We start from the raw sequence: 14,592 nt of genomic DNA on the forward strand, positions 1-14,592 counted from the left end.
ACTACAAATTGCGTATTGCCCATCAGCCTAGGCCTGTGGTTGTAATCGAATAATGTTCCCTACATGCAATCTAATACTACAAAGTTCTGAAGTATTTTAGTAAATATCATGCTTACCCTACAGCTTGTTAGGCTACTTGAGTACATATAAACTCATAGTATGGCCTATAAACATATATACTATATATACTAGGCCTACCTGAGGCTGTGTGATTATACAATTTTTTTGTTGATCCATATGCTATTGAGTGTGGTGTAGTTTGGGAAGAACAATATTTTTTATTTCTCGTAAAACCATAAACCATTGGTTTTACTCAAGGCATCAGTTTCTCAAAAAAGAAGCAGAGGAGAGATCATGTGTAAAAATAATATGCATGTTAAGGACATTTGAATAATTATTAAATTCATACATTAAAGTATTTTTTGATCAACACAGTACAGGAATACAACTTTATATAATTGTGACCATTAGAGCACTATAAATATTCTCAGCAGACTATCACTTTTGGTGGATCACAATGATTTCCTAATATGTGATTTCCCTTGATGGTCCAATGCAACTGTTTTTATCTAAATATCAAATCATTTCAGGGTAACCATTAAGTATCTTAATGTGATTGTTTTCAATTAAAATGGTCAAAAATAAACAAAAATAGCTTCTTAGCAAAGAGCAATTTCTCAAGCAAGAATTTGCTAGGACTGCCTGGGAGGGGTCTGAGTGGAAGGGGAACATTTTAAACTAGCTGTTATTGGCAGAGAGGTTTGGAACTCTCTTATTTGTCTATTAACTAATTTACCGCCTGATGACATTACCAGGCAGGCCCAAATCCATCCCACCAAAACAGGCTGACATTTCAGGTGGTCTTTTCAAACACCTTACACTAAAAGGGCACTATCATAATTTTCACCGTTTCACAGTATTATTCCAACCTCGTAGTGTGAAAATATATATACAACACAGGAAAATAACATTTTTGACTGCACTAGGCTTTTAAAACACAAGGAACTTCAGGAATGAGTTGTGCAAAATATATAGTATCTGTTGCCAAGCTTTTACTTCTGCAATCAAGGAGATTTCCAGCCCTCACAGAGAGTTTATGACTTATGGTGATAACAAGTGCTGCAGTGACACTCTGTATGATTCGTCAGCTTGATGTTGTCGACCACCACCTGAGAGGAGAGAGAGAATCAAGAGACAGAGAGATGGTTTTAAAAAACACATTTGGTAAATTTGAGTTTTTCTTAAATATTACGTTTAGATGTTATGTGATACTAGGAATGTCGTCATGTCAGGTGATCAAACTTTATGTAGCTGAAGATATCAATCCCAACTCCTATACCGAAATAGCTAATCATTGTCTTACCCTTTTCCCTTCTTTTGCAACGCAGCATGTGGCTTCAGAGGTGATGTTCTTTGGAACCAACATGGTTTTCTTGGACCGTAGTGGGGTTGGATAAGCTCTGGAGAAGCAGCAGCCTGTACACTGATAGACAGGGGCGCCCGGGTTTGAGAAGACTTTGTTCTCCCTCAGTTTGCATTCCTCACAGCCCACTGTAAAGATAATAAAGACATTAATTAACAGAAAATCTATTGAACAGTCTGATCTGTAAACTTGATGCACCATGCAACACCAATGTGTTGTCTCTCTTCCTTGTAAGCACACACTTTTTGGGAGTAAGGAGGTCATGTACCAATTTATATTCTCTCTAATGACAACCTACTCCAAGAACAACTTACCGGTCATTTTGTTTCCAGAACATGTAGACCATTAATAAAAACAGTACTTTCAAAGTAATGTAACGTAAAACTTACTGTTTGTCATGTCACTGTTTGGATAAGAGTCTGCGATATACAGAAGTATGGACAGGATGAGGGACACTCCAGTTAATTTAAACAAGCACATCATAATGGCGGGTGGCAATAACCTGACAAGAAAAATGAAGAAAACCATAGTTGAAAACTCATTAACACAAAAACAGCAGTGAAACAATACAATGGAAACCCAATATATTGAGTGGAAAAAGCATTACCTGTTGTATGTGTCTCTTGGTGGAAGCCTGTTCAGCGTTCAGTGAAGAGCCTACTGCTCCCATCATTAACTTTTATACCGCTGTCCCTCTGCCCATGTGCTCAACGGGGATTAGGTGAACCCCTCCAACCTTATCAGTGATCTCTGCGAGGCACTGACCACTTAGCTACCTGCCTCATAATCCTTGAAATGAAAAAAGGTACAGCACACGCGGTCACAAGTCAAAACACACTTCCATCCTTCCATCCTGACTCTGGATGGGAGCTTTTAATCCCTTAAACAGATGGGATGATGTTACTAGATAACTGCTGTTATGTCTCAGAGGGCGAGGCAGGGTCATTGGGTCATTAGTTTAACTTATGTTCGTGGTCTTTTGCTTTGTAAATCATTAAATCTAAAGTCATTTTTAATACTTTGAATATCTGATTCCTCTTTCCATGCAGGATTATAACCCCCCCCCCCCAAAATAAGTAAATACATACACACAAAAGTGAAAGATTTGTCGTGAAATAAATGGGGTTTCTTATATAAACCATGAGGACTAGTCCATGGCCGAGCTTTGTAATCCTCCGGGACAGTGCTAACATGAATGCAAGCAATGAATAATGAATGTTGAATATTAAAGGGGCAATCTGTGATTGCTACATACATTTTTTGACTTTTATAATTGTGATAAACACTGAGTGTACAAAACATTAAGAACACCTTCCAAATATTGCCCCCCCCCCCCTCCTCTCAAACCTGTGTGCCCCTATCTACCAGTGTACAGGCTGCTGCTTCTCCAGAGCTTATCCAACCCCACTACGGTCCAAGAAAACAATGTTGGTCCCAAAGAACATCGCCTCTGAAGCCACATGCTGCGTTGCAAAAGAAGGGAAAAGGGTAAGACAATGATTAGCTATTTCGGTATAGGAGTGGGGATTGATATCTTCAGCTACATAAAGTTTGATCATCTGACATGACGACATTCCTAGTATCACATAACATCTAAACGTAATATTTCAACTGTTGTACCCCATCAGAACCCAAAATATAAGCTTGTTTTACTCCATTGTTTGTAAACAATGTAATTGTAAACAAACACTTTATAGTCTCAAAACATAGATACAACTATAATATTGATATCATGGATGGTCAGTCCTTGCATCCATTGCTCTGTCTATGAATTTGAGTGTTAACACTTCTCCAACCCCATCCTTCAGCTGTTTACCAAAGAAGTGGTGGGGTCTCCGCTTTGTTATTGTTTAAACTGCTGTTTGCCCCTTTAAGACGCAGTACTATCTCTTCATCTTTCTGTTTACCGGTGTGTTTTTAAATCTCCCGGCCTTGGTTGCGTTGGAGACTAGACCTGGCAGATGTAACTCAATAAGCATTGAGGATAGCACATGAAATGTCTGAGATTTAAAGGCTCTTTTTAGCTTATGGCGCAATCATGTCATGACTCATAAATATTCTTTACTCCACTCTTACAGTAATTGTATTCTAGGATTCAGAATGTTAATTGGCTTCTTTAATACATTTTCTACAGCCAATCAACAATCAGCCCAGACACAGCCAAGAAAGCAGTCCTATTTGCGCTTGTTACATCGGAGCAGTTTCTTAAAAGCCTTTTTGAAGTCCTCATTGAAGCTGGTGTAGAGCAGGGGGTTGATGAGTGAGTTAACGTATCCCAGCCACGTGAGGAAGTCCGACACCTGTGCTGAGGCATGAAACACCCGGATGCCCACCAGCAACTCTTTAACAAAGAAAGGCAGCCAGCATAGGATAAAAGCCCCCAGGATGAGGCCTAGTGTGAGGGCAGCCTTCCTCTCTCTGGAGGCACAGATCTGGGTCCTCTCATCACAAGTCCCCCAGTCCCCCGCTACCTGGCTTGGGCCGGTGGGATCGTTGACTCTATTCAGCTCTGTGTTTAGCACGGGATCCGAGGTAGACAGCTCAGACGCACAGAGAGACGTTGGTGCGATGCAGCAGCTACTGAGGCAGTTGTGGCTGCTAGCTCTCTTCTTACACAGGCTCCCAGAGGAGCTCTGTTTGTGGTACAAGGTCCGGGCAGCAATGAAGATCCTGTAGTAGAGGATGAGGATGAGGGCCATGGGGATGTAGAAGGCCCCGAAGGTGGAGTAGATGGTGTAGCCGATGTGGTCATGCTCGATGATACACTTGGTGTAGTTGCCGAAGTTGTCATCCCCGCTGTGCCTCCAGAACAGAGGCGGCACTGAGATGAGGATGGAGATGGTCCACACGATGGTGACCATGATGGCGGCGCGGCGCGGGGATCTCTTGCAGGCGTACTCCAGGGCGTTGGTGATGGCCCAGTGGCGGTCCAGGGCGATGGCACATAGATGCAGGATGGAGCAGGTGCAGCAGATCATGTCCACGCTCAGCCACGCCTCACAGACTATACATCCCAACATCCACCTCTTTGTGGCGATGTAGAGGACGCTTAGGGGCATCACCAAGATGGCCACCAGGAAGTCAGTGACAGCCAAAGAACAGATCAGGTAGTTGGCGGGCAGGTGGAGTTTTTTGGTGTTCATGATCGCAAGTATGACTGAAACGTTCAATAAGGCAGTGATCATAGTCACAATGCTGAGGAGGGTCACAACCAGCACCATATCATTCTCTGGTTTCATTTAGAAGCAGCCTGCGGTTTCTGACATGCAGTTTGTTTAAACTTTTAAGCTCTACAACTATCCACCATATATTCCTCTTTCTCTCATTAGGATACATTTGGCTGTGTCCCTACTCCAACGCAGATCCTTTTCTCTCTCTTACTTCCATGCTTTCCCTTATTTGGAGCCAACTGTGAAGGGGAAGAAAAAAATATTTGGGGTTTATTATTTATTATTTTTTTGTGTGAAAAAACATTGATTTAAGTAAGTTATGCATAACACAGTAAATTGAATAAGATACATGTTGAAGTTTTTGTCCTCAAAATGTCACTTCTTCTCAATGAGTAGATCACTCAGACAACCTTTTTCCACACGGTGGCAGAACTGATCAGGGAATCTTTGAGCCAAGTAAATCAGTGAGACAAATATTCAGTCATATTGGAGGCAGTTATGCTCAGCATCCTAACTCATTGCAGCCCCATGACTCAATGTCAATACTCAGCATAAAGCCCTAAATGTAACAATTTTTCCCTAAACTCAATTTAGGAGTATGGGGAGCACACATAATTGTATTATTATGTACTAAGGAGCAGGAGTAGATGGCTGTTTGCATACAGGGCTTTAAAAACCATGTTAAAAATGACACATTTCAGTCAGAGTGACACTTCCAAAGGTTTCAACTGTTGATACAAAAACAACAATTATGAAAAGACAATTGACAAACATGTCTAGCCTGATGTGTGTATCCATTGAGCAAGGGAAGCCTAATATGAACAATATTCAAATGGTTTTTGTAATGCGATACTACTGGCGGCAGAGAAGTCAGGCGCAGGAGAGCAGAAAATGATTTACAACGGTTGTGTTTAATAACCATAAACCACCGTCAATAGAATAATAATAATAAATGGGTCAAACAAAACCCGGTAAATACCAGCATACCGTGCACACTACAACAATTAATTTCGGGCAAGGATATGGGGTGGGGGTGGGGGGGGGTAGACCGAACAAGGAGAGGGACCAACTTCGGCAGAAGTTGTGACAGGTTTCTTGTGCATATGCCACTTTCCCTTTCAAATTAAGAATTTATATCTGCCCTGTGCAATCAGTGTTCTTCAAATAATTGAATGGTGTCATAACTATGTAATTTCAGCTAGTAGCTCTTCAAGTTTAACCACTTTGTTGAGTAGAAATACCTGCCATTACATGGTGTGGCTTACACTATTGCTTTTCAACTGTTTGGTCAAGGCAGCAGCTGAGCTGAGTTCGATTTTCATTTTGGAAGTCAATCCAAGCCGCTCTGTGGCATAACATCAATGGTCATACTGTGCCCCATACTCCGGAGAGCATTGTGTCCACAAGTGACTGACATGACTCATGCTAAAGAGATTGGTCATGCAAGGTCATCACCCTTCATCACTTTGTCTACTGCTCAAACATACACATGCAGTTCACTCAGTCACTCCCATTGATACATATTAAATATTTGTGCTGGGTGTTACTTGACTTTTCCTAAATTATTTTTCATTTGCACACTGAACATACAGTTGTTAGGACTTTAACTTAAAGTTCACATTTGTGGCATGCATGCCTTCTATTCTAGACATCGCAGCACCTGCACCACCTGTGCCATGGTGAAAGCTTGGGATCGTCTTGTTTGAGTTGGTCTTGATATTTCTCATTAAACTCAAGAACCTATATTGTAGAGGTTATTATTTACCATTTTTGCTTCTGGCAATGCCATAATGCATTCAAAGATGAAGGAGCAAAACAAAAGCACAACAACGGGAGCTGATCCATAACCAACATACCGTAACAACATTTTAAAAAATTGGCTACATATAAATATGACATTTTATAATATGATAGTGGCCTATAGCCGCAGTATGATAAAATGAAACTATAAGGGGGGAAAATCGTTATCTAATATGGTATGCTACCAAATTGGGCAACATAAGTCAGGCTACAAATGTGGGCACATAGCCTACCTTCCGAATTGTTCAATCTTCGTTTATCCATTACAACAAATGTTGTGTATTGGTGATGGGACTCTCAAATATGTCTGAAGTCGGCAGTATTAATCGCTAGTGCGTCCGCACCTCGAGATATTCCTCATCTCAGGAGTAAGGACAGGTCAGACGGACATCCATCACTTCAGAGGAATGCACGAAATCGCAAGTGCAGGAGTTTGGCACTGTCCAACTGCCGCGCGCGCGCCAATGAGGGAGCATTTTTTCCCGAACGGAGTAACGGTAGGGCTCTCTGTCTCCTGGAGTACAAAATGTGACATTAGGCTACTCCATAGCGTGAGATGCTAGCAACATAGCCACGTTTGTGCATTGGCGATGGATGGAACTTTCCCGCCGTGCCATACACGTATGTACATAATACAGTAGTAGCATTTGTGTTCATTTGCGCAACACATGCATATGCATGACATTACTATTAATGAACATCAACTTTATGCAGATGAGCATCAATGATCACCCATTGGATATCGGCTATTGTCAGTGTTATAGTCAAAACAGGGGTTCCCAAACCTTTCCCCCCAGGCCCCGCTTTTTATTTTACATTTGAGAAATTCACATTCACAAAAGAACCAATTGGGGAGAAAAGGGGGTAAAAGTACAAAAAAATGAAGACTACCCATGTCCAATTCCTTTGACTCCTCGACTTGAGAAGGTCTTAACTCAGCTTCTGAATGTCACGGAGACAAATCAAGATATTCCCCTGCGCATAAGAGTCATGTCTTCCTCTGGCATTTTACAGCATGTTTAGCCTAAAGCATCGCGGATGTATGCGGCGTTTAAGATCGGTATAAACAATCTCAAACAATCTCTACAAATCTCTATATTAAAATATACATCTATAATTGAACCCCTCAAATCAATGAATATCCCGCCCTCTAGGTTGGAAATCCCTGAGTCAGAGAATCTACCCCTACAATATGCAGGTCATCCCAACCAATACCCCAAATAATGTTGCTGAGTGAGGTAGCTGTCTGAGTCCAGTACACTATTGTATAAGTGTATAATGTAGCTCTTTTCCCATCTGTCTCTGACCTAAATGGCATCCCTGAACTCATGCTTGCCAACATTCAGGCTCTTTCTTGATGCTTAATGTTCCATAATAGCTAGGAGACATGATCGGATACATTCTCTGATCCCTGAAAAGTGTGAGTTTCCAAAACATTTTCCCCTCAGTTCATGGGCATGTTGGAAAGGATAGTGGTTCCAGTCCCAGATGGTATCCTTGAGCTAAGGTACTTAGTCTGAATTGCCTCAGTAAGCATCCTGCTGTATAAATGAATATGGAGACCAGTAATGAGATATAAATTGTCCATGGATGAGTAGCCTACTTGTGTGGCTACTCATCCTACTTGTCTTTGCAATGTGGGTCTTATGAGGATATTTGATGAATACAAATTATTGGCACCCTTGATAAAGATGAGCAAAAAAGACGGCATAAAATAAATAATAGAAATACTGAGATGCATTGTATGCAAAAAAAAAGGGGAATTATATTATATTATACTAACACAATTGCTCTAAGAAATACTATAGATTTTATTTAAATTATACTTTTTTTCTCAAAATGAAATGGGTCACAATTATTGACACCCCTATTTTCAATACTCGGGCACCCTCCCCCTGCGAGGATCAAGGCACTGAGCCTTTTTCTAAAATGTTTTATGAGATCAGAGAACACATTGGAAGGGATCGTAGACCATTCCTCCTTACAGAATCTTTCCAGATCCTCCATCTGCGCTTATGGACCGCGCTCTTCAATTCAAACCATAGGTTTTCAAGTCCGGAGACTGAGATGGCCATTTCAAAAAGCAGATTTTGTGGTCAATAAACCATTTCCTTGAGAAGTTTGATGTGTGCTTCGGTTTATTGTCTTGCTAGAAGATCCACTTGTGATCAAGTTTCAGACACCTGGCAGAAGCAACCAGGTTTTTGGCTAGGCATAGTTTATACATTTTGGACCTGACTGTATGTGCATATTCAGAGTCCTTTGGCAGGAAAAGTGTAAGAACACTATCATCTCTTGTTCTCTCTCATATACACTACATGACCAAAAGTATGTGGACACCTGCTAGTCGAACATCTCAATCCAAAATCATGGGCATTAATATGGAGTTTTTCCCCCCTTTGCTGCTATAACATCCTCCACTCTTCTGGGAAAGCTTTCCACTAGATGTTGGAACATTGCTTCCAGTCAGCCACAAGAGCATTAGTGAGGTCGGGCACTGATGTTGGGCGATTAGGTCTGGCTCACAGTCTGCGTTCCAATTCATCCCAAAGGTGTTCGATGAGGTTGAGGTCAGTGCTCTGTGCAGGTCAGTCAAGCCTTTCCACACTGATCTCAACAAACAATTTCTGTATGGACCTCGCTTTGTGCACGGGAGCATTGTCATGCTGAAACAGGAAATTGCCTTCTCCAAACTGTTGCCACAAAGTTGGAAGCACAGAATCGTCTAGAATAGTGGTTCCCAAACTTTTTGTTGTCCCATACCCCTTCAAACATTCAACCTCCAGCTGCGTAGCTAGCACCAGGGTCAGCGCACTTTCAAATGTTGTTTTTTGCCATCCTTGTAAGCCTGCCACACACACTATACGACAGATTTATTAAACATAAGAATGAGTGTGAGTTTTTGTCACAACCCGGCTCGTGGGAAGTGACATAGAGCTTTTATAGGACCAGGGCACAAATAACAATATAATGATAATCAATAATGTTGCTCTTAATTTAACCATCTTACATAGAAAACCTTATTTGTTAATCGAAAATTGTGAATAACTCGCCACAGGTTAATGAGAAGGGTGTGCTTGAAAGGATGCACATAACTCTGCAATGTAGGGTTGTATTGGAGAGAGTCTCAGTCTTAAATCATTTTCCACACACAGTCTATGCCAGTATTTAGTTTTCATGCTAGTGAGAGCCGAGAATCCACTCTCACATAGGTACGTGGTTGTAAAGGGCATCAGTGTCTTAACAGCACGATTTGCCAAGGCAGGATAATCTGAGTGCAGTCCAATCCAGAAATCTGTCAGTGGCTTCTGATTGAATTAAATTTTCACAGAACCGCTTGTTGCAATTTCAATGAGGCTCTCTTGGTCAGATATCGGTAAGTGGACTGGAGACAGGGCATGAAAGGGATAACGAATCCAGTTGTTTGTGTCGTCCGTTTCGGGAAAGTACCTGCGGAATTGCGCTCCCAGCTCACTCAGGTGCTTCGCTATAGCACATTCAACATTGTCCGTAAACTTGAGTTAATTTGCACACAAAAAATCATACAATGATAGAAAGACCTGTGTGTTGTCCTTGTTAATGGAGACAGAGAAGAGCTCCAACTTCTTTATCATAGCCTCAATTTTGTCCCGCACATTGAATATCAACTCAGAAAAAAAAATATTTTCAGCAAACTTAACATGTGTAAATATTTGTATGAACATAACAATATTCAACAACTGAGACATAAACTGAACAAGTTCCGCAGACATGTGACTAACAGAAATTGAATAATGTGTCCCTGACCAAAGGGGGGTGTCAAAATCAAAAGTAACAGTCAGTATCTGGTGTGGCCACCAGCTGCATTAAGTACTGCAGTGCATCTCCTCCTCATGGACTGCACCAGATTTGCCCGTTCTTGCTGTGAGATGTTACTGCACTCTTCCACCAAAGCACCTGCAAGTTCCGGGACATTTCTGGGGGGGAATGGCCCTAGCCCTCACCCTCTGATCCAACAGGTCCCAGATGTGCTCAATGGGATTGAGATCCGGGCTCTTTGCTGGCCATGGCAGAACACTGACATTCCTGTCTTGCAGGAAATCACGCACAGAACGAGCAGTATGGCTGGTGGCATTGTCATGCTGGAGGGTCATGTCAGGATGAGCCTGCAGGAAGGGTACCACATGAGGGAGGTCTTCCCTGTAACGCACAGCGTTGAGATTGCCTGCAATGACAACAAGCTCAGTCCGATGATGCTGTGACACAACGCCCCAGACCATGATGGACCCTCCACCTCCAAATCGATCCCGCTCCAGAGTACAGGCCTCGGTGTAACGCTCATTCCTTCGACGATAAACGCGAATCCGACCATCGCCCCTGGTGAGACAAACCCGCGACTCGTCAGTGAAGAACACTTTTTGCCAGTCCTGTCTGGTCCAGTGACGGTGAGGACCTGCCTTACAACAGGCCTACAAACCCTCAGTCCAGCCTCTCTCAGCCTATTGCAGACAGTCTGAGCACTAATGGAGGGATTGTGCGTTCCTGGTGTAACTCGGACAGTTGTTGTTGCCATCCTGTACCTGTCCCGCAGGTGTGATGTTCGGATGTACCGATCCTGTGCAAGTGTTGTTACACGTGGTCTGCCACTGTGAGGATGATCAGCTTTCCGTCCTGTCTCCCTGTAGCACTGTCTTAGGCGTCTCACAGTACGGACATTGCAATTTATTGCCCTGGCCACATCTGTAGTCCTCATGCCTCCTTTCAGCATGCCTAAGGCATGTTCACGCAGATGAGCAGGGACCCTGGGCATCTTTCTTTTGGTGTTTTTCAGAGTCAGTAGAAAGGCCTCTTTAGTGTCCTAAGTTTTCATAACTTTGATCTTAATTGCCTACCGTCTGTAAGCTTAGTGTCTTAACGACCGTTCCACAGGTGCATGTTCATTAATTGTTTATGGTTCATTGAACAAGCATGGGAAACAGTGTTTAAACCCTTTACAATGAAGATCTGTGAAGTTATTTGGATTTTTACGAATTTTCTTTTAAAGACAGGGTCCTTTTTTTGCTGAGCTTAGTCACTTTATAGTAATTCTTCTTAATTTAACCTCTTGAGATGTTTGTTAAGAAGTTAAATATCAGCTCTTTATGACAGAATGTTAAAATTTGGTTAAATAAATTGTTATTTTTGACACTATTCGTAGAATGATCCAGTTCTATAAAGCACTGAATGAAAATGTGTATTGGCAAACTGACTGAATAGAGATCTTGACAAAGCTGTCTGCTTTCATGTCATAAACACTTACTAATTGTGATGCATGATGAACATTACAAAACCCTGTCTCTCTGCATCACTGTGCCGTGATGAATCCTGCCCCTTCCGAAGGTATTCGCCAAGGCCTCTTTCATTGACTTCAGAGTAGGTTTCCAGGCCTTCGGCTGCATAGCGTGTCCATGTACTTGCCCTTGCTCGATTGAGGCTGTCAGTGTGAGGGAAATAGCTAACCTCTCTAATTTTATACCACCTCCAGCCACAGAGTAGAGGGCTCAGACGTGAAATATCATACATTAAACTGTTTCAACAGCCCTTGGCCTAAAATTCCATACACATCCTTGTGGATGATGATGAGTAGAGTTGTGGTTAATTCAATTAAGGGCAGCTTTTGTTACCTATATCAATCACAGCTATCACTCAGCTCAATGAGTGTCTACTCCTGTTTCACCTCATTGGGTCTGAATGAAATGAGTAATTAAATGCATGGATTATTACCTTTTTCAGAAGTCATGGACAAGGGAATTATCTATGTCCTATAATTGTGGATGTTGGCACGACCATGCATATTTTATATAGCCTAACCAAGGTGTTACTTCAACTTTGTTGCTTGATAATGTTGCGATTTGAGAAGGACACAAAGAAGTCCCAATTTACAAGGACAGCAATGCTTAGATGAATTTGGTTTGGCTTTGTTCTGTCGAATACATGGGTCCCTACATCCAACATGTAATCCAGAAAGTCTAAGCATTGGTGGAGATGACACAGCATGCAGTTAGGAGGCCCATCATTCTGCCAACACATTAAGAGCCACTTCAGATAAAGAAGAGAATATGCTTCCCTTGACTGGAACAGCCTGTTCTCCTGATGAAATCCAGTTTGAGTTATGTTCGTACCTCAACGTCAGGTGCCATTAATAGTGGATGGCAGTTGGCCATTACATCAACCATTACATCAACATCAAAGTTCCAAGAGCTTTTCATTCGAAGGTCACCTAGGAAGAAATTTGTAGGTCAGTGTGATTACCCAAGTGCCCCCGGGACTGGCCATCAGCAAGGGTAAATGTCTGTTTCTGACATGGAGACAACAGCACTGGCTCTGGCTCCCAGACTTCCAAAGACTTTCTTGGATCAGTGAGGAGGTACTGCCAGTATAAATCAGGAGAGGTTCTGTCATCTCTCAACTTTATATGCTGACTTGTAGGCAAAGCTCTTTGAATTGCTGGAGCTAAACTCTAATGTCCTTCGATTGCAGTTAGAGGTCTTCTTTTAAGAGTTGTTCTTTGCATCATTGATCTTGGTCCAGTGTTCTTTCACGTTAGATAAATTATGTTCCATCGTGTTCCCAGTCTATCAGCTCCGTAATGTAAATATCCCCACTGTGCCTCAGAAGGCAGCAGACATCTTGGGGTTGGCAATTCATATTCGTCTTACATTAATTATTATAATCTTATACACCAAAAACTAGTTCCTAGCCAAATGGCCTCATGACACAATTATTTTTTATCAGCAAGGCTATTAACTTCTCAATATTGGCCTACGTTGGGTCCAAGCATTCATTGAGTTTGACTTGGTGCCACAAATGTCCTCAGTATTCTAGATCTAGTATCCTAGATCTCACCTATTACCTCAATAACTATGTTTGAAAGGAACAGTTTCACATTGTGCACCACTGGAATGCATAAAATGTGATTGGACTACAGTTTTGTGTAATGTATTCATCATGAAGCCATGTCATGAAACAGAATCAGTGGTTATGATCAGCCTCAGCTATGTCTGTGTTATGTCATTCCACCACTAAATTAATTTAGTGATGACTAGCCCAGACAAGAGCCCAAAATCATGTGGGCTGTAGTGACTTCCCACTGGGCACACACTGGTTGAATCAACGTTGTTTCCACATCATTTTGACGTTGAAACAATGTGCAATAGACTTTAAATTGACGTCTGTAACCAGTGGGTTGAGACTGTAGCTAGACCTAACCCCTAGTCCCATATAATTTACAAGTCATTTGTATCACAGAAATAAAAAAAATTATAATTTTTTTATTTCACCTTGATTTAACCAGGTAAGCTAGTTGAGAACACGTTCTCATTTACAACTGCGACCTGGCCAAGATAAAGCAAAGCAGTGCGACAGAAACAACAACACAGAGTTACATGGAATAAACAAGCGTACAGTCAATAACACAATAGAAAAAAATAAAGTCTATATACAGTGTGTGCAAATGGCATGAGGTATGGCAATAAATAGGCCATAGTAGCAAAGTAATTACATTTTAGCAGATTAACACTGGAGTGATAGATGAGCAGATGATGATGATTAGATGATGGTGTGTAAGTAGTGATATTGGTGTGCAAAAGAGCAGCAAAGTAAATAAAAACAATATGGGGATGAGGTAGGTAGATTGGGTGGGCTATTTACAGCTGCAGCGATCGGTTAGCTGCTCAGATAGCTGATGTTTAAAGTTAGTGAGGGAAATGTAAGTCTCCAGCTTCAGCGATTTTTGAAATTCGTTCCAGTCACTGGCAGCAGAGAACTGGAAGGAAAGGCGGCCAAAGGAGGTGTTGGCTTTGGGGATGACCAGTGAGATATACCTGCTGGAGCGCGTGCTACGGTGGGTGTTGTTATCGTGACCAGTGAGCTGAGATAAGGCGGAGCTTTACCTAGCATAGACTTGTAGATGACCTGGAGCCAGTGGGTCTGGCGACGAATATGTAGCGAGGGCCAGCCGACTAGAGCATACAGGTCGCAGTGGTGGGTGGTATAAGGCGCTTTGGTAACAAAACATAGACTGCATCCAATTTGCTGAGTAGAGTATTGGAAGCTATTTTGTAGATGACATCGCCAAAGTCGAGGATCGGTAGGATAGTCAGTTTTACTAGGGCAAGTTTTGCGGCGTGAGTGAAGGAGGGTTTGTTGCAAATTAGAAAGCCGATTCTAGATTTGATTTTG

At 41.9% G+C, this 14,592-nt stretch overlaps 2 protein-coding genes across 2 annotated transcripts; both read right to left on the reverse strand.

Moving 5' to 3' along the window:
• Positions 1 to 357: 357 nt before the first annotated feature.
• LOC139530574 (glycoprotein hormones alpha chain 1-like) lies at positions 358 to 2,757 on the reverse strand. Its single transcript, XM_071327106.1, has 4 exons — positions 2,031 to 2,757; positions 1,813 to 1,925; positions 1,364 to 1,551; positions 358 to 1,169 (listed from the first exon to the last, which is right to left on the reverse strand). The coding sequence occupies exons 2-4, from the start codon at positions 1,904 to 1,906 to the stop codon at positions 1,095 to 1,097; spliced, it is 357 nt and encodes a 118-aa protein (XP_071183207.1). The 5' UTR covers positions 1,907 to 1,925; positions 2,031 to 2,757; the 3' UTR covers positions 358 to 1,094.
• Positions 2,676 to 6,995, reverse strand: LOC139530573 (5-hydroxytryptamine receptor 1E-like). Its single transcript, XM_071327105.1, has 2 exons — positions 6,627 to 6,995; positions 2,676 to 4,832 (listed from the first exon to the last, which is right to left on the reverse strand). The coding sequence occupies exon 2, from the start codon at positions 4,660 to 4,662 to the stop codon at positions 3,598 to 3,600; it is 1,065 nt and encodes a 354-aa protein (XP_071183206.1). The 5' UTR covers positions 4,663 to 4,832; positions 6,627 to 6,995; the 3' UTR covers positions 2,676 to 3,597.
• Between the last annotated feature and the right edge of the window lie 7,597 nt (positions 6,996 to 14,592).

Source organism: Salvelinus alpinus, chromosome 9, assembly GCF_045679555.1.
Source record: "Salvelinus alpinus chromosome 9, SLU_Salpinus.1, whole genome shotgun sequence".
NCBI classification, from domain to species: Eukaryota; Metazoa; Chordata; class Actinopteri; order Salmoniformes; family Salmonidae; genus Salvelinus; species Salvelinus alpinus.

Bases quoted from the DNA above. Each gene is read 5' to 3' on its own strand.
- LOC139530573 (XM_071327105.1), bottom strand. From the start codon at position 4,662: ATGAAACCAGAGAATGATATGGTGCTGGTTGTGACCCTCCTCAGCATT.
- LOC139530574 (XM_071327106.1), bottom strand. From the start codon at position 1,906: ATGATGTGCTTGTTTAAATTAACTGGAGTGTCCCTCATCCTGTCCATA. The intron at 1,552-1,812 runs GTAAGTTTTACG...TTATCTTTACAG, and splicing joins AAACAGTGACATGACAAACA to TGGGCTGTGAGGAATGCAAA. The intron at 1,170-1,363 runs GTAAGACAATGA...CTCTCCTCTCAG, and splicing joins TTGCAAAAGAAGGGAAAAGG to GTGGTGGTCGACAACATCAA.